At 36.5% G+C, this 22060-nt stretch overlaps 2 protein-coding genes across 3 annotated transcripts; both read right to left on the bottom strand.

The window, feature by feature from the left end:
• Positions 1-9851: 9851 nt before the first annotated feature.
• On the bottom strand, positions 9852-14795 carry LOC114274907 (large ribosomal subunit protein eL33y). 2 transcript variants are annotated; one of them, XM_028216886.2, is made up of 5 exons: positions 12445-14795; positions 12312-12347; positions 12010-12238; positions 11844-11886; positions 9852-10123 (listed from the first exon to the last, which is right to left on the bottom strand). In XM_028216886.2, exons 1-4 carry the CDS (start codon positions 12474-12476, stop codon positions 11845-11847), a joined length of 339 nt encoding a protein of 112 aa, XP_028072687.1. In that variant the 5' UTR covers positions 12477-14795; the 3' UTR covers positions 9852-10123; position 11844. The 2 variants fall into 2 exon arrangements, with proteins under 2 accessions (XP_028072687.1, XP_028072686.1); XM_028216885.2 differs by having other exon boundaries at positions 9852-10099.
• Positions 14796-14924: 129 nt separating this feature from the next.
• Positions 14925-15607, bottom strand: LOC114274948 (18.2 kDa class I heat shock protein-like). The gene has a single exon (XM_028216928.2). It carries the CDS (start codon positions 15605-15607, stop codon positions 15125-15127), a length of 483 nt encoding a protein of 160 aa, XP_028072729.1. The 3' UTR covers positions 14925-15124.
• Between the last annotated feature and the right edge of the window lie 6453 nt (positions 15608-22060).

Here is a 22060-nt window from a genome sequence, read left to right as displayed (position 1 = left end):
AAATCTAAAACTAATTTCAAAACTAAACCAAATGTAAAATATTTGTTAAACAATATTTTCTCAAGTGTCATTCATTAATATAATTGTTCAAAAATTAGATGCTACTTGGTACACTTCTTTTAAATGGTGTGTACAGTAAGATTTCCCTTTATATATGATGGGAAATTCTATAATATACACCTTAATTTAAGGTGCTGCTTTCTCCCTTCTTTCTTCTAGCAGATCCAGATCTCAGGCCAAGAATGCCTCATTGGTCCTATTTTTCTACTCCCTGTGTTCTGATCCCTAGGATGCCGACCTCCAGTGAGATTACTGCCTCTGTGCCAAAGCCCATGGCAAATAAGAATTCCCCAGTTGATCTTCTCGGCATAGTCCGATATGCCCAAAGTACACTGGACAACTCATCCATCCATTTTCCCTTTACTGCTTCCAGCCTCTTTTTGATCTCATCCAAGATGACTTTGTTGGATGCTTCTGCTTGACCATTACTCTGGGGAAAGCTTGGAGTAGAGTAATAATTCTTGATCTTATATTTTGCACAGAAGCTCTTAATTAGCTTACTGTCAAACTGTGTGCCATTGTCTGCTATTATTGCTCTTGGATCCAAAACCTGGTGATGATATTTTTCCATGTGAAATTTTTCACATCAACATCTTGAATCTTTGTGAGGGGTTCAACTTCCACCCACTTTGTGAAGTAATCTGTTGCTACTAGCAGGTACTTCCTTTGTCCAGTTGCTTAAGGCAGTTGTCCAACAAGATCCATGTCCCATTGAGCAAATGGCCAAAGGCTGGACACTAGGTTCAAGTCCGCTGCCGATTGATGTATCAAATGTGCAAACCTTTGGCACTTCTCACACTTTCTGACATAGACTTCAGCATCTTTTTGCATATAAGGCCACCAGTACCCCTGAGTAATGGCCCTGTGAGCAAGTGACCTGCCCCTAGTGTGGCTTCCACATTCTCCTTCATGTATCTCATACAAGAAGTCTTCAACAAGTGAAGGATGCACACACCTCAAAAGGGGACCAATAAAAGACCTTCTGTAGAGATGCCCCTCTCGTGTCAGACTGAATCTTGCCGACTTCAGTCTGATCTTGTGTGCTTTTTTATGATCATCTGGCAGTTTTTCCTCTTTAAGGAATGCTATTATTGCATCCATCCAGTTTGGTCCCATCTTCACACACATTGTTTCATGCTCTGTGTTCAATGGTTCTATGCTTGGACTTGACAAGTAGTCCACCGTTATCGTCCTTGCCTCTCCAGGTTTCATTGCACTAGCCAGGTTGGCCAGAGCATCAGTATGGCTGTTGTCATCTCGGCTAACCTGTTATAGTCGGCAATTCTGGAATAAGGCCACTAGTCTGCCCACCTCTTTTACATAGGCCGACATCCTTTCATCTCGGGCTGCGTATTCGCATGTTGCCTGATTGACGATAAGCTGGGAGTCACAGAAGACTATTACCTCGTCAGCTTCCATTGCTACTGCCAACTTTAACCCTGTGATCAATGCTTCATACTCTGCTTCATTGTTTGATGCTCTAAACCCCAAACGAATGGATTGTTCCAATACCTACCCATCTAGTGATACTAGCACTACTCCTGCTCCTGCTCCTTGTCGGTTTAAACTCCCATCAACAAACAACCGGAAGGAGTCGCCGATGTAAATATTGCATGTCCTGAGTTTCTCTTCTTTCCTTTGTTTGGCTATCCCCATCTGGGTTTCTCCTTGTTCACCTCAGCTCAACGGAGCCCGATGTGTGATGGTGCCTGGTGTGAACTCGGCCACAAAGTCGGCCAAAACTTGGCCTTTGATTGTTGTTCTAGGTCTGAATTCTAGGTCATATTGGCCCAACACCACTGTCCATCTGGCTATTCTGCTTGTCAGATCTCCCTGCTGCAACAGGGATTTCAAGGGATGCTTAGTTAACACCACGATTTTGTGGGCTTGAAAGTAATGATTCAGCTTCTTGGAGGCCATTACTAAAGCAGTGTTAACTTCTCCAAGGGTAGATATCTGGTCTCTGCATCCGCTAGGGTCTTACTCACGTAGTAAACTGTCCTTTGCTCTCATTTTTCTTCTCTGATTACTACTGCACTCACTGTATGTTCTGAAACTGCCAAGTACAAGAACAGCTCCTCTCATGGTACTGGATTTGAAAGAACTAGAGCTGGGGTTAAATATTTCTTCAAGTCGTCCAACGCGACTTCGCATTCTTCTGTTCATAAGAAGTCTGTGGCTTTCTTCACTAAACTGAAGAAAAGTTTACATTTGTCAGAGCTTCTGCTTATGAATCTATTCAGGGCTACAGCCCTTCCAGTCAACATCTGCACTTGCTTTGCCGATGTTAGGCTCTCCAACTCCAAAATGGCCTTGATTTGATCCGGGCTAGCCTCAATGCCCTTTCTGGTAACTAAGTGTCCTAAGAACTTACCAGACCTGACTCCAAATGCGCACTTCGATGCATTGAGTCGAAGCTGATATGTTCTAAGGATGTTAAAAACTACCTTTAGGTCGGCCAGATGATTTTCAGGTTCCTTGGTCTTCACGATCATGTCATCTATGTATATCTCCATTGTTCTGCCTATTAGATGCCTGAACATCTTAGTCACCAATCTCTGGTAAGTTGCTCCTGCATTTTTCAACCCAAACGGCATCATTCTATAGCAATACAGCCCTTTTAGGGTGATAAATGCAGTCTTCTCTTCATTTGGGGGGTATATAGTTATCTGATGGTAGCCCCTGATCCCAATAGAAGTCTAGCTCCAATGGATTCTGTCTCAATGTTAATCATGGACTCCCAATTAGATTGGGATAAACTCTCTAAGAGTCTTATCTTTATCCAGACTGAAGTTCTCCCCCAATTCTAGGGCTCTTGTCCCTTATCCGTTTATCCCAGATTCTGGTATTCTCGCAAATAACCTCGGCCTAGTCGAGATGATCTCGGCATCATGACCAGAACACGTGGCACCTTGACTGACACTTCGGTGCCATCTCGACCACGTGTTGTCATCAAAAAATTATGTCCCCATACCTTACATCGTCGAATTTAAGGCATTGAATTCTTCGAGATCGTGATAGACTTTAGATCTGGAACTTGACGAAGTTAGAAAAGGGAGATAGGCACCAAATTTATTTTCACGCAGGTTCCGGGAGAATCATTGGCAAAGTTTCAAGCCGTTCAAACTCCTCTACCGCCTCTTGGAGTACCGTAACGGCATTATTCTGGAAACTCATATTGGTCTTGAAGTCCTGTGCGATCTCACACACTAGCCTCTAGAATGGAAGCTTTCAGATCAGGAGCTATAGCATCTGGTATTTCTTGATCTCGCGAAGCATCACCATGCCAGAACGGAAGCGGTGGGGCTTTTTCACTCCTTTGGTGGCTGATGCCGACCTCCTAGTGGCCTTGGTGGCAAATTGCTTCCTCAGAGCCTTGCCTCTGGTGGACTTGCGTGCTATTTGCTTGGTACGAGCCATTGATAGCAAAGCTCAAGAGAGAGAAAGAGAGAGAGAGAGGAGAAGTGTGTAGATGTAGAAAGAAAGGGTGTGAAGCTGTTGGTTTCTAGAGAGAATGGGTATTGATGAGCGATCTAAAGAGTTATAGGTAAGTAGAGAAGGCACGCATATGGAGAATGAATAGTTTGGTCTTTTGATAGGAACATGTCTTTATAGATAAAATAATTTAATGTGGGGATTGTTAGACCGAAAAAATTTAAAATTAGATTTTTAGACTCAATGCCCTTAAATCACTAAAAGCAAAAAAATAAATAAATATGTGAATTTTTTAGTTTGATCGCAAACCCAATTATAGGTCTCTGATTGATTTAATGTTTTGATTCGATGCACTTAGCAAACCTGTTTTGTTTGGTTGAGTTTTTGAATCACTTTTTCAAAATTTAGAACTCAAAAGGCACCGTTTGGGAAGAGGTAGATTGGACTTTTTTTGATATTTTAACCACAAAAGACAAAATAGGTTATTTTAGTCACAAAAAATAAAACATCACATCCAATCCATAATCATTACACTCTTCTCTCACAAAAAAAGTCAAAAAAACCAAAAAGTCAAAAAAGTCCTTTCCAAACCAAGCTTTTTAACCCAGGCTAAAATAGCTAAAAAAGTCAAAAAATCAAAAAACCAACCCACTTCCCAAACCAATCCTTAGTTTTGAATTTTCACAATATATATTTTAAAATTCTTTTCAAATTCAAGTTTTGAAATCCAGAACTTATCTGGTTGAGGTTTTCGCAAAAAATTGTTTTCAAACCCAATTGACCAAGCCCATAGACCTCAACTCAGAAACCCAACCCCCTGTCACTCTTACTCTGTTTTCCTTTTTATGTTTTAGATGTATATAATGTAGATATACTTAAACAGTAAATAAAATATAAATAAATCAAAAAAATAAATTTAATAAATGTATAAAACATTAAAATTGTATTAGTTTTTAAACTGGGTGAATTTTATTTTATTATTTTTTTTATATTTGGCATTATTCAGTATTGTTATAGTAAAAAATTTTCATAAATGTGAAACGCTTTAAATGTATATAGATTGATTGGATATAAAACTAAAAAAGAAGTGTTAAAATTTTTTAAACATTCATAAAAAAAAAGTGCAGTGTGAAACGAAATCGTATAGGTAATATTAGATGCATCTAAAAAAACATTTACATTATGTATATGAAAGAAGTAAACAAATTTAACTATAATATTGTAACGGAAATGATTTTTCCCCTGAAAATTTCCCCCCCGAACAGCCTGAAAAACAGATGGAGAAGAGAGGGAGAAGAGAAAGAGGGAGAAAGAGAGAGGAGAGGAGAGAGGGAAACACACAGAGAGAGAGAGGCCCCTCCATTCCGCCCCTTCATTCCGCCGATCGTCGTCGCAGCTCGTCCGACCGTCGTAGCTCGTTGCAGATCGCCCGGCCGATTGTCGCAGCTCGTCCGCCTCCGCTTCCGCCCAGCCGCCGTCGTCTCCGCCTCTGCCTTCTTCTCTTCTTCTTTCTTCTTCTCTTCTTCTTTCTTCTTCTTCTGATTTTCTAATTGAAAAAAATTAATTAATTAATTAATTAAAACGACGAAACGACGTCGTTTTTCAATTCAGGGGATTCGAGCTCTTTGATTTCAAGCTACCAATCACTGCTCAATATTGTAAAAACGTTTTGACTACAAGACAAAAAAACACAAGACTCTAAAAAAACTCAAAAACTAATTTTGTAAACTCATAACTAAACAAATTTTGAATTCAATTTTCTAAAAACTATTTTCAAAAACTCATAACTAAATAAGTTTTCAATTTTCAAAACTCTTTTAAAAATTCAAAATCCAAAACTGATTTCAAAACTAAACCAAACGCAAAATATTTGTTGTATGTTAAACAATATTTTCTCAAGTGTCATTCATTAATATAATTGTTCAAAAATTAGATGTCACTTGGTACACTTCTTTTAAATGGTGTGTATAATAGAATTTCCCGTAATATATGATGGGAAATTTTATAATACACACCTCAATTTAAAGGGTGTGCCATATGCCCCAGTTATGTTATTTGTGATCTTTAGTTATGACTTATTATGGTATTACTTATAACTCATTGTAATGTTATTTATGATCAATTATGATTATTATTTTAGTTATATCTTTTTATGTGATGTTTGATTATAACTCATTAATTTATTTATTTTTTTAGTTAGAAGGATTTAATTATGATATTTGTGATAATTAGTACCACAAATATCATAAATTACATATGGTAGTCACCTCTGAGGTGTGTATAATAGCATAACCCATGTGTGATTCGTATGTTTCCATTTCATCTCAAAACAATTTTCTCTCATTTTATTTGTACACACAAATTTCAAGGTTTTGAAATAAAGAGAATGAAAAGGATGCACAAATGGATATATATAATCGTCTATAATCTATTCATTACCAGAAAATTAAAAGGAATAATTTCAGATGTGTGTAAAATTTTAAAAATAATTATAAATAAGTAGTAAAATTTATTAAAATTATAATCCTTTCATAAATTTAAAATAACTTTATCAAATTACCTCTAGTAATTTTTCAAAAATAAATCACCTTTCGCTTTCGAATAAAAATCACATTTTGCTTTCTGATTCAAAGTCTTAATTTGGATCTGAAAGGCTTTGGTAAATCATGTTTCACTTTAGGATATAAATCACATTGTGATTTTAGATTTAAAGTCTTAATTTGGATTTTGAAAGGCTTGAAAAAGAAAATTGAAGTATGGCCGGAAAGGCTTGAACATATTGTGTAATCACTGATAAGACTTTGAAAAATCAGCACTTTGTTGTAGCTTTGCATTTGGAATCCCAAAATTAATGCGTCACGGCCATTTCAGGGGAAATTTTTCTCAATTTTTGCAATAAATTTTCATTCAATTTAAGTTGAATTTAAAATTTTTATGAGTTGCAGACAATATGGCTCTTTGGATGCTTGCAAGTCATACGAGACCTGCATTCATGATCATGGATAGTATAGCCAATTTTCAATGGACTAATTCAATTGGGCACAACCTTAATATGAAACATTGCAGCTTTGACAAATCAAATCAGTCATCTTGCTCAAGCATACATACAGTGAACGAACCATCTCAAAATTTTGATATTTGGATTAATATTTTCAATTAGCACCACTTAAATAACTTATCGGTAGTTATTACGAATTTTCTAATAATCATATCAACAATCCACTCAGCATTCTCAGTCAGTTATACTAATTTTTTGAGCATGATTTTTTTCTTAAAACCTTAATATTGCCCCGCTACGTAGCTCGAAACAGTTTGGCTCGAATTTGGCTCGACACCAAAACGACGTCGTTTTGGTGTCGTTTTTTTTTTTTTTTTTTTTTTTTTTTTTTTTAAATTTCCCGTGTTTTTCAAGTCATTGATCTTCAAGTCATTGATCAATCCAGAAATTTCTTCGAGTCATTCATCTGAACATCAACATCAACAATTTATCTTCAATCCAGAAATTTTTATCTTCAAAAATTTTTGGATCAATGACTTGAAAATACAAAATTTATCTGTGTGAGGAGAGAGAAAATACAAAATACAATTTTTTTTTTTTTTTTGATGAACTAATCTTCAGATCACCGTCGATCACCGCCACCATTTGGGCTGTCGAGCTCGCCGCCACCATCACCGACCGTCGACCCTCTTCTCTCTGCTCTCTCTGCGGTGATCGAGCTCGCCGCCACCATCACCGATCGTCGAACCTCGACGTCGACCCTCTTCTCTCTGCTCTCTCTGCGGCGATCGAGCTCGCCGCCACCATCACTGACCGTCGAACCTCGGCGTCGACCCTCTTCTCTTTGCTCTCTCTGCGGCGATCGCGACCCTCTTCCTCTTCTCTCATCTCTCATCTCTCATCTCCCTCTGCTCTGCTCCAGACAGAAAAGGAGGATAGAGAAAAAAAGGGCAAAAAAAAAAAAAAAAAACCAGCCCAAAACGACGTCGTTTTGGGCTGTCGAGCCAAAATCCAGCTCCTTCTTTCGAGCTACCAATCATTTTCGATTAGCATAACTGACTGAGAATATTTTTTTTAAAATTACCACTGTGAAATATTTTTTTTAAAATTAAATGGAAGTTAATTGAAATAAATTTTTCTTTTTTTCTTTTTTTTCATTACAATTTTGCAAAACCCTAGCCATCATCGATAGTCTGCAGGGAACACTGGCGGCCGCCGGTGGTCTGCAAGAAGCCCTCTCAGCTCATCCATCTCCTCCACCACCACCAAAAACCCTAGATCTGAGGATCTTGTTGTCACAATCTGGTCTTGAGGTTTGTAGTGATGGCGGATTGCGATGATGATCATGGCAATTGCGACGGTTGCAAAAAGAGTGGGAGACAGAGATATCACAGTGGTAGTTGAGTGCGATGGTGGCGATGCGATGAAGAGAAGACGTGAAGCGAAGGGAGTAGGGGTGTACACGGTCCGGATTGGTTTGGTTCTCAGAAAATCCAAGAACCGAACAGATCTTAACGGTTCTGTGATTTTGAGAACCAAACCAGACCGTTACACTTGTAAAATCGGACCAGAACCAAACCGAAAAAACGGTTCGATTTTGATTTGATTTACGGTTCCAAAAAATTTTATTTATGAGAATAAATTGTTAATATTAGCAAAATAATTACTTAAACTAATTACATTTAACTCATGATAAAAACTAATAATATTAAGACATTACTTAATATTACATATCTATACCATCCTAATATCATGAAAATTATAAAAAAACAATTAATAAAAATAAAACTTCATATTTTATATATATATATATATATATATATCTTTTAAAATCCGGTTCTGTTCGAACCGCGATTTTTCATAAAATCTATTAACCGAACTATTTTTACGGTTATCATATTTCTTAATTCAAAACCAAACCAATTCTTAATAGAACCGAATCAAAACGTATGATTCGATCTGATTCAGTCCGAATTACCAATTTAAACAGATTTTTGAACAGCCCTAGAAATGAGGCACTATGGTGGTGCGGCGTAAAAGACGGGTGAGGCAATGGCATAAGTATGCTGTTGAAGACAGAGAGAGAGAGAGAAAAGGCACGACGACAAATTGCCTCACCGTCGAAAATCGCCTAGCTCTCTCTATCAGAGTGAACAATGATACCTTTGTAGTTTATATAATTATAATTTGATATAATTGGTGAAGCACATTTAAGCAATTTTGACTCTCGCCACTTAAAAAGAGAATCAAAAGCACCCTTGGAACATATTCTCAAAATCAGATTATTTACCTTCAAAAAAAACTGTTATAAGTTAAGTTGGTATGATTAAACTGGAACAAATTAGTTAACTTTTTTTAAACTAAAAGCAATAAGTTGAGTAAAAAAAACTGGGCCAAACACCCCACAATACATTAAAGCTTTCCTCTTGTGACAGTTATAATGCAATCAACTTAATAATACTCGTGAAAAAAAATATTTTCAGTGACATCTTTTTGAATGATTAAATCCAAATTATTTTTGAAGTCACTCAAATATCTTTAGCAAAAATTGTTTAAGAGCTCCAAAATATTGAGCTCTAATAACTCTAAAAATACTGTAGCCCCAATTGATGTGATATTTTACTCTTTGTTTTTTTTTTTTTTTAATTTTCAGCACTGCCAGCTCATTAGAGCTGGCTTAGTGATCCCTTTTTAGTGATATGCAGCACCACTGCAACTTTGATGGGCTAAAGATCAGTGGTGCTACATACCACTAAAAAGGGATCACTAAGCCAGCTCTAATGAGCTGGCAGTGCTGAAAATTAAAAAAAAACAAAGAGTAAAACATCACATCAATTGGAGCTACAGTATTTTTAGAGCTATTAGAGCTCAATATTTTAGAGCTCTTAAAACAATTTTCTATTCTGTGAACCCTTAACCCAGAGAAACCAGTTCAAGCAAGCAAATACAACAGAGATTGAGTAATTGATCCTAGAAAACAACACAAACATCATTAGGCTTGAACACAAACCCAACAAAAAATACAACACAGCAAACACAAACTCACAAGAACTAAAAAGCAAACACAGGAATGAAAAATGTGCAAATTTTGGGCCATTGTTCTTGGAAAAACATGCAAGCAAAACCTACCAAGCACAAGTGGGGGAAAGCAATGCCAGTGATGACAATAAACACAAGACTTACAACTATCACCATTAACATGCACCACCAAGCAACAAGTTGAACATTGGTACATAGGGGGGACAGTGAGCACCAACATTTGCTTGTGCTAAATAGGTAAACATTGCATAGACAAGGTCAGGGGAAACAAATGCAGCACAAGTAATTCAATCAATTTGACGGTGATTAGACTGCACAATTCAAATAACAAATGGTTGCATAAATCCAAATAGTTTAAAAGAGTCATCTTTCAAAGGTTCTATCATTGATACTAAACAAACAAAAATGATGCCAAACAAACTCCAGCTCCAGAAAACACAAGATACTTTCAAGTCTTATCTGTAACGATTAATTAAAATGCAGGTGCCTCAAAGTCACCAATGATCTCAATTTGGCATTCAAATCCTTCTGATATCACTGACAACAATCTGCACGATCCTAGAGACACTGAAAGGGAAAGAAGATAGACATCTGAGTGGAATTAGGCAATGTATAACAGCTAAACAAAACAGCACTAGGCAGTAATTTGGAGAAACCACAATCTTGGATTTTCAGGTTGTTGGAGGAATCAGAAGTGCAAACATATATAAAAAAATTATCACAAAAGCAACACTATAAAATGACCATTCTATTTAATCAAAAACAGAATCAGCCAAGCGATAATTATATTTTGATAACCACACTCAAGAAATCACTATACTATTTACCCAAAAAAAAAGCTTCTAGTATTTATCAGATGTATAGACATCATCACTATTAACCATAATACAAATTCCCTAGAAAACCTGTAAGCATTACAAGCATTCATATTTATGCAAAATTAAGAACCAAATTACAAAGGTTCGTTTATGAGAAGTCAATTAAAAAATCACCATATATATTCCCAAATGGGAACATCTCCACAGTTCCTAATTCCACTGGTTTAAATAGAAAATCTCTCTAAAGAGCATCTCCAATCTTTACTCTCTTATTTTCATCAAATTTAAGTGAAATTTAGTTTAAATCTGGAACTGATATGGAAAACTGCAATCCATAATTTCTTTTTCTCACCAAATCTTTTTAAAAAGTTCCAAAGTTACTCCAAAAACAAGTTTTAATCATTGTTTGCAGGGGAAAAAAAAATATATATATATACAATCATTACTCCTTCGAATTTTGTCAAAATATGACAGTTACAAATTTGGTGAAAGATTTGGTTCATCTTTGATTCGGCAAATATCATTTGCTATAACATGAAATGAAGACCATATTATACCTCTGATATTGAACCTATCTCCTCTTTGAATCTATACTACTATAATTTTTTTTATATTCACAGGAAAAACATACCAAGTAGAAATATTTATTAACCCAACATCATGTAACTCCTGAATCATGTGTCAAGTAAGCATGTTTTACCATAATCCAAAATAAATGGCACATGACACTGTCATTCAGTAATCAAATGTCTACATTGGCAAGCGTTTTATCTCCATAGAGCGTGTACAACACTAAGCACAAAAGCTTATCATTTTTTTTTATATCAAAAATCAGTAGAAATGCAAATCAACACAGCATTACGTACAAAAGCTTGCCTTTTTTAAAAAAAAATAAAAAATCGGTAGAAATGCAAATCAACAAACAAACTATACCAATACAAACTACAAAAACAGAAAATGACATTATCAAACCCAATAACTCATCATAAACACACAATACATTTACGCTATGTTTGGATTGAGTGATTTGAAGAGAAGAAAAGAAATGGAGAGAGATACATTTTTCTTAGTTGTTTGGATAACCTAGGTGGAGAGAAATGGGAAGAAATTAAGATGTAAACCTCATTTTCAATCTTTCCAAAAGGGAAGAGATTATGAGAGAAAAGAATCGACTATTTTCATAACACAAATTTTGTCCCTATAAAAATAAAAGAAATAAAATGAATGAAAATATAAAAAGATTATTTTGGTAATATAATATAAAATAATTTTTTTCTTATCATAATCATTTCTTTCTTTTATTTCTTCCTTATCCCAAAAAAAAAAAAATGAGAAATCACAATTATTTTTTTTTTCTTTTCTCTTATTAGTTAAGTAATCGTTTCTTTTATTTTCTCTCCTAGGTTCCAAACAGAGTGTTAACTAACCACACAGATTTCTAAATATAATATAAACACAACAAAAAAACACACACTAAGGTCTGGGAATGGTACCTCATATGTTGCTGGGGTACATGAAAACCCTAACCCTAGCTCCCTGCAAAAAACAACGATAATTTCGTAAATCAAAATCACACCTCTCACACAGCAAAGACATTTTCATAACACACACACACACACACACACACACATATATGAGTATATAATTGTAGGTTTATACCATGGATCTGGGAGGGAGATTGGACTTGAACTTAGCTCGAACAACACCACTGTTACCGTGAGGCCTAGAGACCTTTCCCCAAATACAACGATACTGCGATCCATTCTTCTTCACCTTAGCCTTGTAGATGTACGCCATCCTCTTACCTCTGTACCAATCTACCTCCTCCTTTGTGTTCACTCCTTCGATCTGAATCAACGAAGTGTTTGGGTACTGATTCGATTTCGACCTAAAAAAAAACACACCAATCAGCACAACAAATCAAATCCCAACAAAGACTTCAAAGATTGATAATATGTTACCTTTTGTAGCCGAGAATGGTTCCTCTGACATAAAGCCTGAACACAAACACGAAATTTCAATGATTATTAGTGCATATATAGTCAAATTGAGAGAATTGATGGGAAAGAAGTAGGGTTGTTAGGGATCTGAGACCTTATACGCTCTCCTTGGCGTCCCTTCACCATTTTCGCTGGAGGCTTTGGGAGAATCGAACACTACCAGAGACGCCTGCCTTCGTAGAAGAAAGCTAAAACCCTAGTTGCGGATTAGAGAGATGAGTTGTACTTATAGGAAGGGTTGAAAAATAAAATAAAATTTGGGCCTCAGAAAGGGTTTGGGTCTATGGGGCTTTTTAGTTGGAGGCACTATTGGGCCAGAAGGCCCATTTATAGCATTGGGTAGTTTTGATGGCTCTCTTCAATTTTTTTAAGAGCAAATTACACTTACACCCCTAAAATTTGAGTTCAATGCATCTCATTCTTGATGTTTAAAAAGTTAAACTAACCCCCTATCCTTGTAATAATTCAGACAAAATGAAGATATTGAACTCATGTACTCTTTTTTTTTTTCCTTTCTTTTACTTTACTTTCTTTTTTTTTTCAATATAATTTCTTCTATTTTTTTTATTAGGAGTTGTTATCTTTTATATAAGTAAGAGATTTGTGAAATGAGACTATTAACCACAGGGGTGAGAATATAATTTTCAAAACATCAGGAGTGAGATATAATTAGACCAAATTTCAGAAGATATCAATGTAATTTACCCTTTTTTTAAATTGTAGGCCCAAACTCTTGCCCTCAATTATTCACTCACTTTTTCGAAAGCTCTCGAATTTCAAATTTTTAGTTGTTAAATGTCGCCCCAAATTTTTTTTTAATAATTTTAGTTATCCCCTAAATTATCATCAGTTTTGTCTCTAAACTATTGATTTCTTTCATTTATATTTTCTAATTTCTTTAAAAGGAAAAAAGAAGATGAAAGTGTTGTTTTTCTTTAGTAATTTTTTGCCTTAAGCAAAATAATGTCGTTTTAGCACTATTAACATTCTAAGCACTATTAATATTCTAAGGAGAAATACTCTAGAGGATCCCGACGTGTGTTGTAGCAACAACGATGGTCTCTTTTGGATTATTAATGGTCGTTTATGCCAATGAAAATATATTTGGGTACCGATTTTGGTATTACCTCAATTAGCTCTGCAGAGTTGAATAACCTTTTTGGTTGACATGTGTTCTATTTTATTTATTTTTACTCTATTTTAAAAATAATAAAATTTCGTCAAGTCAATTAAATTCTACAATCTTAAATTTAATAAAATTTCACTGACTTTAGCTAAATTTAACTAACTGCATTAGTTTTTTTTTTATTTATTTTCTTTTACATTTATCGTAAATCTTGTTTGATACATTGAGATGATTTCAAATATATAATTTTATGAAAAATAAATTTTTCAATCAAAAGATGTTCAATTTTAAGTTTTAAAATATTTCCCAAATAAAGCCATATATGTCTAACATGTTCTTTTAATTTAATGTTGTATCAATTAATAAGGATGTTTTTATTGTATCAATTAATAAGGATGTTTTTATTTTAAGTTTTAATACCTTTCCCAAATAAAATAATGTTTTACATGTTCTTTTAGTTTAATGTGGTAGTAATTAATAAGAATACCTTTGTTCAAAAGAGAGTATAGTGTGCTATAAGTATATTTTTTATAACTATTTAAGACTTTTAATGAGGAAAAAATTGAGCTAACATTAAAGATATCAAATAAATTATCAAATATTCTATACAATATTCATATATAAAACTATATCACATGTGTATAGAACCATATTGACATATAAATATTGAATAAAATATATAATAATTTTATTTTTTAAAAATTAATAAAAACTTTCAAAAATCAATGATAATCAATCTAATCAACGACATACAATAATATTTTAATTTGTTTTATAAAATAAAAAATAAAAAAAGCAATAAAATAAACTCAAAACACCTAATTTGATAGATTTGCTTGATGAAGGTGGTGATTTTTCGACATGAAAAATGAGTTGTTACTACTGCATTCACACCACACCACACCACACCACCAACGGATTGGTCAGTGAATAATTTTTACTCAGAAATTATGTATTCAAATATTTTTTGTTTTTGTCAGTGATCACAAAAAATTACTTCCATTATACATAAATTAAAATTTACTTAAATTTATAATTAAAAATAATAAATTAATCCAAGCTGTATCAAGTAAAATAAATAAATAAAGGAATAAAATATCTTTCTTCTTTGTTTTTTTGTACTTTTAATTCCAAATAACTAATAAGTTTGTATAGTTCAACTTATAAACTAAGTACCAAATAAAAAGTGAAAAGTGAATAAAGGGTAATAATTATCGTTCTTTTTGTACAACTCAAATTATCAATTAAACATTTTCAATGAAAAATTGAAAACGCATTTCATAACAATTTTATTTCTATAAAAACAACTATAACTGATATGACAATATATATACATAATTTATGTGTTCAAAAAATAATCAAACCACCTGTGGTAAAACATGATATCAGCAAATGATCATATGCATCAAAGCAATTGATATAAATGTAACCGACATGGAATAGAGCAATTGAAACTAAAATTAACATTCTTCCATTTTATGTAGTATCAAACAAAGCATGGTGCATAACCAAGTACAAGTTTGACACTACACACACAGACAAACACGCTCACTCAAGTAGATATTGCATAATAACAACAAAACACCAAACACTTGTTTATTTCAATTCAAACATCCAACCACCACCACTCAAAAACCAGTTGCGCGACTCAACCAGAGATATCAATGGACTTAACCTCAGGCTTCTTCTCTTCTTCCTTGGGCACAATCACAGTCAGCACACCGTCCTCCATAGTAGCTTTCACCTCATCCATCTTCACATTCTCCGGCAACCTGAACCTGCGTAGGAACTTGCCGCTGCTACGCTCGATGCGGTGCCATTTGTCGTTCTTCTCCTCATGCTCTTTGCTCCTCTCTCCGCTGATTTGCAAAACTCTTCCTTCTTCAACTTCCACCTTCACTTCTTCCTTCTTCAGCCCCGGAAGATCGACCTTGAAGATGTGAGCCTCCGGAGTCTCCTTCCAATCGATTCGAGTGTTTGCAATTGCAGATGTTTCTCGTGCTGCGGAGTTGGGGGCGTTAGCGAAAGCGCTATTGAAGGGGAAACCCTCGAAGGGATCCCAAATGTCGAGAGAGAATGGATCGAAGACGTTGCTTCGTCGGCCTCCAAAGATGCTTGGAATCATCGCCATTTTCTGAATCTACTAATAGTTTTGTTTGAGAGATCGGAGAGTGATGTATCTGAGAGATTGATTTATCGAAGCTTTTGAATGATGATTTCTCGATGATGCAACGGAAGCCAAGGAGCAGGGTATATATAGATACATAGACAGAGAGACAAGTGTCTTTCTATCATCTACCATAGAAAAAGTGGAGAAGGATACAGAGAATTCTATGAGGTTCTACTATCTTCTTGAACCTACTAGTTTTAAGAATTTAATGAGCCTAGTAGTTAGGATCTCAACTTCTGGTCAGAACAGATATCATTCAAGCCCAATCCAAAACCACAACAATTATGAACAAATGTTGCTAATTTGTTTGTTCCAAAAAACAGGACTAAATTATTTTGGTAGAAGATGCAAAATGGAGTTAAAAAAAGATTAAAAATTAAAATAAAATAAAATAAAAAGTAGTATTTGTTCACCGAATAACAGGAGTGAGAAAATTTTATCATATACACCCCTTATCATATGTATTTTTAATTATGTTATTTTTTTTTAATTATAATATTATTTTGAAATAGACTAGTGTGTACCATAGTCTTTCTCAACAAGAATGTAAATGATTACAAAATTAAAAAACAAGGAACACTGTTAACAAATAACCAAATAGGGACATATTATGGTGCATACCTCTCAAAGAGTGTACACTATATATATCTTATACCTAAAAATAAAAATGATATAATTTTAATTTTTTGAGTCATAATTTTTTTTTAAAATATCATAACTAAACACAAAATGAGATATTATTAAAATAATATTATAACTAAAAAAAAATTGATCACAACTAAAAAAAATATAATATAACTAAGGTTATGTTTGTTTAGGTAGATATGAGTTTGGGATTGGACTAATAATCTAATAAAATTATTAATTCGATATTTGGTTAAATAATTGAAGTACGGACTAACAATCCATCTGGATATGACATCCCACTGTAGACGTCCCCAAACGCCCCGGGAGGGATGAGTCCCGTTCTGTTCATTTGGGGTTCACTACAGTTCGGACTCTCAAATTGTCACGGTTCTAAATCTGAACCAAAGAGTCCAAATCCGGCAAATCGTTTTGAGAAAACAGATTTTTAAAGAAGTGCCAAACATGGACTGCTTTGCCAGATACAGAGTCGCCACCTAAATGCTTTATTTTGGAGAAATTTAAGAAACCCTGACTCGTTTGCCTAAGGCCACGTGTCCGTCATTACCAAAGTTGCCTCGGCTCGGGAACTTGAGTACGATTGGGGAAGGTCACTTCGTGAGCACCCCCGCTCGCCCGATCAAAAATCGGCCTCTACTAACCATGATATCTAATTTTGAAAACTTTATGCGTTCTTATTCCGGTTATTAGCCTAGATTTGCTATGTGATGCGCACAGCATACAAGTATAGACTGGATTGTCTGAATTGGAACAAAACATTTCATGTTTATTTATTTTGAAAATGGTTTGATAGTGCTACCCGCAAGTAGGCTAAGACGTGGATTTGCCACCCTCGGGTGGACTTAGAAAAACATGATTTTGCCACTATCTAGTGGGCTTAAAACACACATTTGATGAATTGTTCCAATTCAAATAACCCAACCTTCACCCACAGGCATTCAGGCAGTTATATCACATAAGAATATAGCCTCATGGTAAGCATGCTATTCATGGCAGTCACTCACACGCATGCAAGGATGCTAAAGCATAAAACTTACCGAGTACTCCAAGCCAAAATAGAAGCTGATTAGAAATCTATGCATGATCCTAACTATACAGAAGTGCCTAATGCAACACATGCAAAAATGCAACTATAGCAGGCTCGGCTATTCTAAACATGGCATATGAAATGCTACAGCTAACATGTATTCAACTTGGAATTGAAAATACAATGCAGTTAATATGATGCGCCGAGCCCGATACATGCAAAACAGATGAATGAATGCAAGCATGCTATCATACTGTATGCTAATTGAAACATGCCCTAATCTAACCATCATAAGCTGGTAAATAAAAGGGAGAAAGACGTAGGGTTGGAACTCATACATCAAACACACGCACACTTATTACAACATTGCCCTCGCGCAGAGGGTTCGAATAAATAATATATAGTCCGGAATGAATATTACAGTCCAAATATGTACAAAACCCTAATTAATTAACAAATTAAATTAGGAAACCAATAAATTGGCATGCAAGCCAGGGACTGCCTCAAATCTGCTCCGGATGATGGATGATGCATGCTCGGGTTGCCTTGTGCGGAGAATCCCTCGCGATGTCCCGGTTTGCTTCTGTTTGCAATTGTTCTTGGAATGCGTGCCAAGCTCCGGAAGGCTGTCGATTTCTGATTTGCTGTAACAGAGAGCAACAAAGGGGCATGGCAAAGTATTTTCACATATATATGCATGACTACTCTTCAGGGAGTGTAATCCTCGGTCCTCGTGCCACCAATCACGCATATCGATGCATGATGGCCGAGGAGTCGAATTGCACGACTCAATATGAAATGAATGCACATATAAACACAACAAAACCTAAACTCCATCATGGATAATCCGGAGTGTCGGTGACTGGGAATTGAGACACGTTCCGTCACTCGAAGTACGAAACGTCCCTCGTTTCTCGTGCTCGGGCTAACTCCTATCCCAAGCACAATGCAATATGCATGACATGCATAAATGCAACTAATATACAACCTAGCATGCACAATGCTATGAGATGGCATACACAATACACGATGTAACAAGGCATACGCAATGCTCTAACATACAACCTAACATACGCAATGCTATAAAATGAAATGGCATACTCAATGCACAATGGACTTATACCAACATGAGTGGACCTCAGCCACACTCACATTAGTAGCCATGAGATGAAAAATGAGACACTCGAAATGCGTGCACACATGCACGCAAACCGAGGACCGAACCCAAGGCATAGCATGCAACACTAACAAGACATGGCAAGGCATGAAACATGGTATGCAAACATGCAGATTTCAGTGCTGAAATATGTTGCAAAACAGCCCCGAAACATGGAAACATGACACCCGATACATGGAATGAACCCGAAACACAAAACTAGGCATATGCATTGGCCTATAGCTATACAAAACATGTATTATTTGATCATGAAGTATGAAGACAGAAGCAAGACAGTCCCAAAACATGCATATTTCCAGTTTATAACAATTCCCAAAAACGAATGCAAATAGGGCTAATCTATCATGCAAGAAAAGGCCTAAAATAGAGATTAAACACAAAGGGACAGCAGCTGGCCCCGAACAAAGAAGAGCCCTTCAACAAAGTTGAAGAGGGGCTCAAAATAATGCACTTTACAGTTTATGACCAAGTCCAAAACAGTGCACAAGTAAGCTTAAAATACTATGCAAAAATAGGCCTAAAAGAAGGTTTAAACACAAAGAGCAAAAAGGGAGCCTCAAACAGCAAAGGACCCTTGATCAAATATGAATAGGGGGTCAAAATATGACTCTTTACAGTTTGAGTCGGAGCCCAAAAATACAAGCACAAGGAGCTAAAAAAACATGCAAACAAAGGGGCCAAAAGAGGGATAAAGAGGCAAGTGATAGAGGGAAGTCCCAAACAGTGAAGAGCCCTTCAACAAAGTTGAAGAGGGGCTCAAAATAAGGCAACTCACCGTTTATAGCAAAGCTCGAAACAGTTTACAAATAGGCCTAAAATACTATGCAAGAAAGAGGCCTAAAAGAGGCTTTTAACACAAAGTGTAAAAAGGGAGCTTCAAACAGCAAAAATCCCTTGATCAAACATGAAGAGGGGGTCAAAATAAGGCAATTTACAGTTCAGACCAGAGCCCAAAAACACAAGCACTAGGGGCTAACAAAACATGCAAAAGTAAGGCGAAAAGAGGGATGAAGAGGCAAGTGACAAAAGGAAGCCTCAAACAGTGAAGAGCCCTTCAACAATGTTGAAGAAGGGCTCAAAATAAGCCACTTTTCAGTTTATGACCAAGCTCAAAACAGTTTACAAATGGGCCTAAAATACTATGCAAGAAAGAGGCATACAAGAGAGGTAAAGAAGCAAGTGGTAGGTAGAGACCTTAAACATGGAAGGACCCTTAATCAATCATGAAAAAGACATCAAAACATGACTATTTTTAGTTAGGGTCGGAGCCCAAAAATGTAAGCAAGTATGGCTTGGATATAGAACAAAATAAAGCACAAAAGAGGGAGAATGAAGACTCACCCTTATAGACCAAGCTTCAGCAGCTCTTGGCTTGAGAAAAGGTGCTCCTAAGCTCTGGAAAAGCAGCTCCAAGTGTTAGAAAGGATGGTGGTGGTGTGGTGCTATGTGGTGGTGTAGAAAGGGGTGTGGGATTTGAAGGGTTTTGAGGGTTAGAGTGTAGAGAGAGAGAGATACAATGTAGGAGGCTTAGACAAGATTTTCTAACCCCTCAAATGGGAGCTGGAGGGCCTGGATATATAGGCAAAAGAGGGGGGAAAAATGGGGGGAATGGAATTCAAATTTCCCCCCAAAAGTTGGCCCCCTTGGATACAAAATCTGGGGGGAAACAGAGGGCATTTTTGTAAAGTACCTGGAGAGAGGATCATGGCCGGCCAGTTTCCTAGGGTTTAGGTGGCCGGTCGGCCAAGGGTCAAAAGGGTCAATAAAGGTTAATGGCCAGCCATGCCAAAAAGAGGGCCTCTCATGTGTGCACAACACAACCATGTGGTCAAAAACTGGAGAGAATGAACCAGGAGAAAGAAAAGGCCACTTTTAGGAGGGGTTCAAAAGGGTCACACACAATTACTGGTCGGTCATATGATATTGGTGGCCTCCCAGGTGTGTACAACACAAATATGTGGTTTGGGGCAAGAAAAAGTGGCCTTAGGGTGGTCAACATTGGCTTTCAAGTGGAAAAAACGGGCGACGGAGGGCGATGGAGGAATAAAACATGGTCGTCAGAACAATTGCTGGCCTCTCACCCTTCTACGACCTTCCTAACAATGAAACAGAGGTCTCTGCCAAAAATGAACTCAAATCGATGCAAAATGGAGGTTCGGGGGCCGAAACGCGCAGCCCGAGACCCCGAAAACTGACTGTTAGGCACCGGAAGTGGTGTTCGACCATGAAGTTGGTTTTTCGGACCGCAGTGTCCTTCAAAAGGGAGTAAATAAGATGTATGCAAAAAATCGGAGCAAACGGAGGTGGTTAAGCGGTGCCGAACCGAGGCACACGGCCAACGGCTCCGAAAAACCGGAAACCGGACTCCAAACAGGCAAAATGGCCTACGACCACGAAACGTAGCCTACGGCCACTGAGAGATGATCTACAAGACCTCTCTCTTCCTTCTGGAAGAGAAACAGAGAAAACCGAGCCTGGTTCGCGAACCGAGGCAAAGCACGCAAGAGCCCCGAAGTTCGGAGACAAGGCTCACAGCCGAAACTTTGAAACCTCAGAACGAGCACAATATGCAACATCACCAAGCGCTCAATCGGTGACGTCTGAGTCTTAAGGTCGGTCAAAAATGGGGTGTCTACAGTTGCCCCTCTTTGACAGAACTCGGAAGTCATACGTGACGGGAGTGAATGTCAAAGCCCAGAGACGACTCATTTTTGACAAGGCCGAAGACTTAGACAAACATACAAAATAACAAAGATGTGCCCACAGGCATGCCCGCAGGGAGGGGCAAAATGCAAAATGATATGCACAAAGCCGAATGTAGCTCATGATCATGCAAATGCAGCAAGCATATACAAATCTAACTGCATTTCATGCAGTAAGGATCATGTAAATAAAGCTGTAATGAAGCAAATATTCACAATAAATGCGACAGTTTTAAGCGAGAAGGCAAATCAAACTACATTTCATGCAGTTATGATGCAATCTTAGCGAGCATGTGTGATAGATACACAAAAGTGAAGAGAGTGTGATGGATACACTATATGAATAAAGTGTGATTGATACACTAAGCGAACGTGTGTGATGGATACACAAAGTGAACGCGTGATAGATACACAAAATGAGCATAATGTGAAGCGAGTGTGATGGATACACTATATGAAGCAAAGGGTGATAGACACTAAAAGTGAATACAAAGTGTGATAGATGCACTAAGTGAACAGAGTGTGATTGATACACTGAAGGTGAACACAAAGTGTGATAGATGCACTAAGTGAACAGAGTGTGATTGATACACTGAAGGTAAACACAAAGTGTGATAGATGCACTATGTGAACAAAGTGTGATTGATATACTAAAAGTAAACACAAAGTGTGATAGATGCACTATGTGAACAGAGTGTGATGGATACACTAAAAGCGAACACAAAGTGTGATAGATGCACTAAGTGAACAGGTGTGATGGATACACTAAAAGCGAACACAAAGTGTGATAGATGCACTAAATGAACAGAGTGTGATGGATACACTAAAAGCGAACACAAAGTGTGATAGATGCACTAAGTGAA

The sequence above is a fragment of the Camellia sinensis genome, chromosome 1 (assembly GCF_055761805.1).
Source record: "Camellia sinensis isolate YWXY chromosome 1, ASM5576180v1, whole genome shotgun sequence".
Lineage (NCBI taxonomy): Eukaryota > Viridiplantae > Streptophyta > Magnoliopsida > Ericales > Theaceae > Camellia > Camellia sinensis.
The sequence above is the reverse complement of the archived record's forward strand: the minus strand, read 5'-3'. Positions and strand labels throughout refer to the sequence as shown.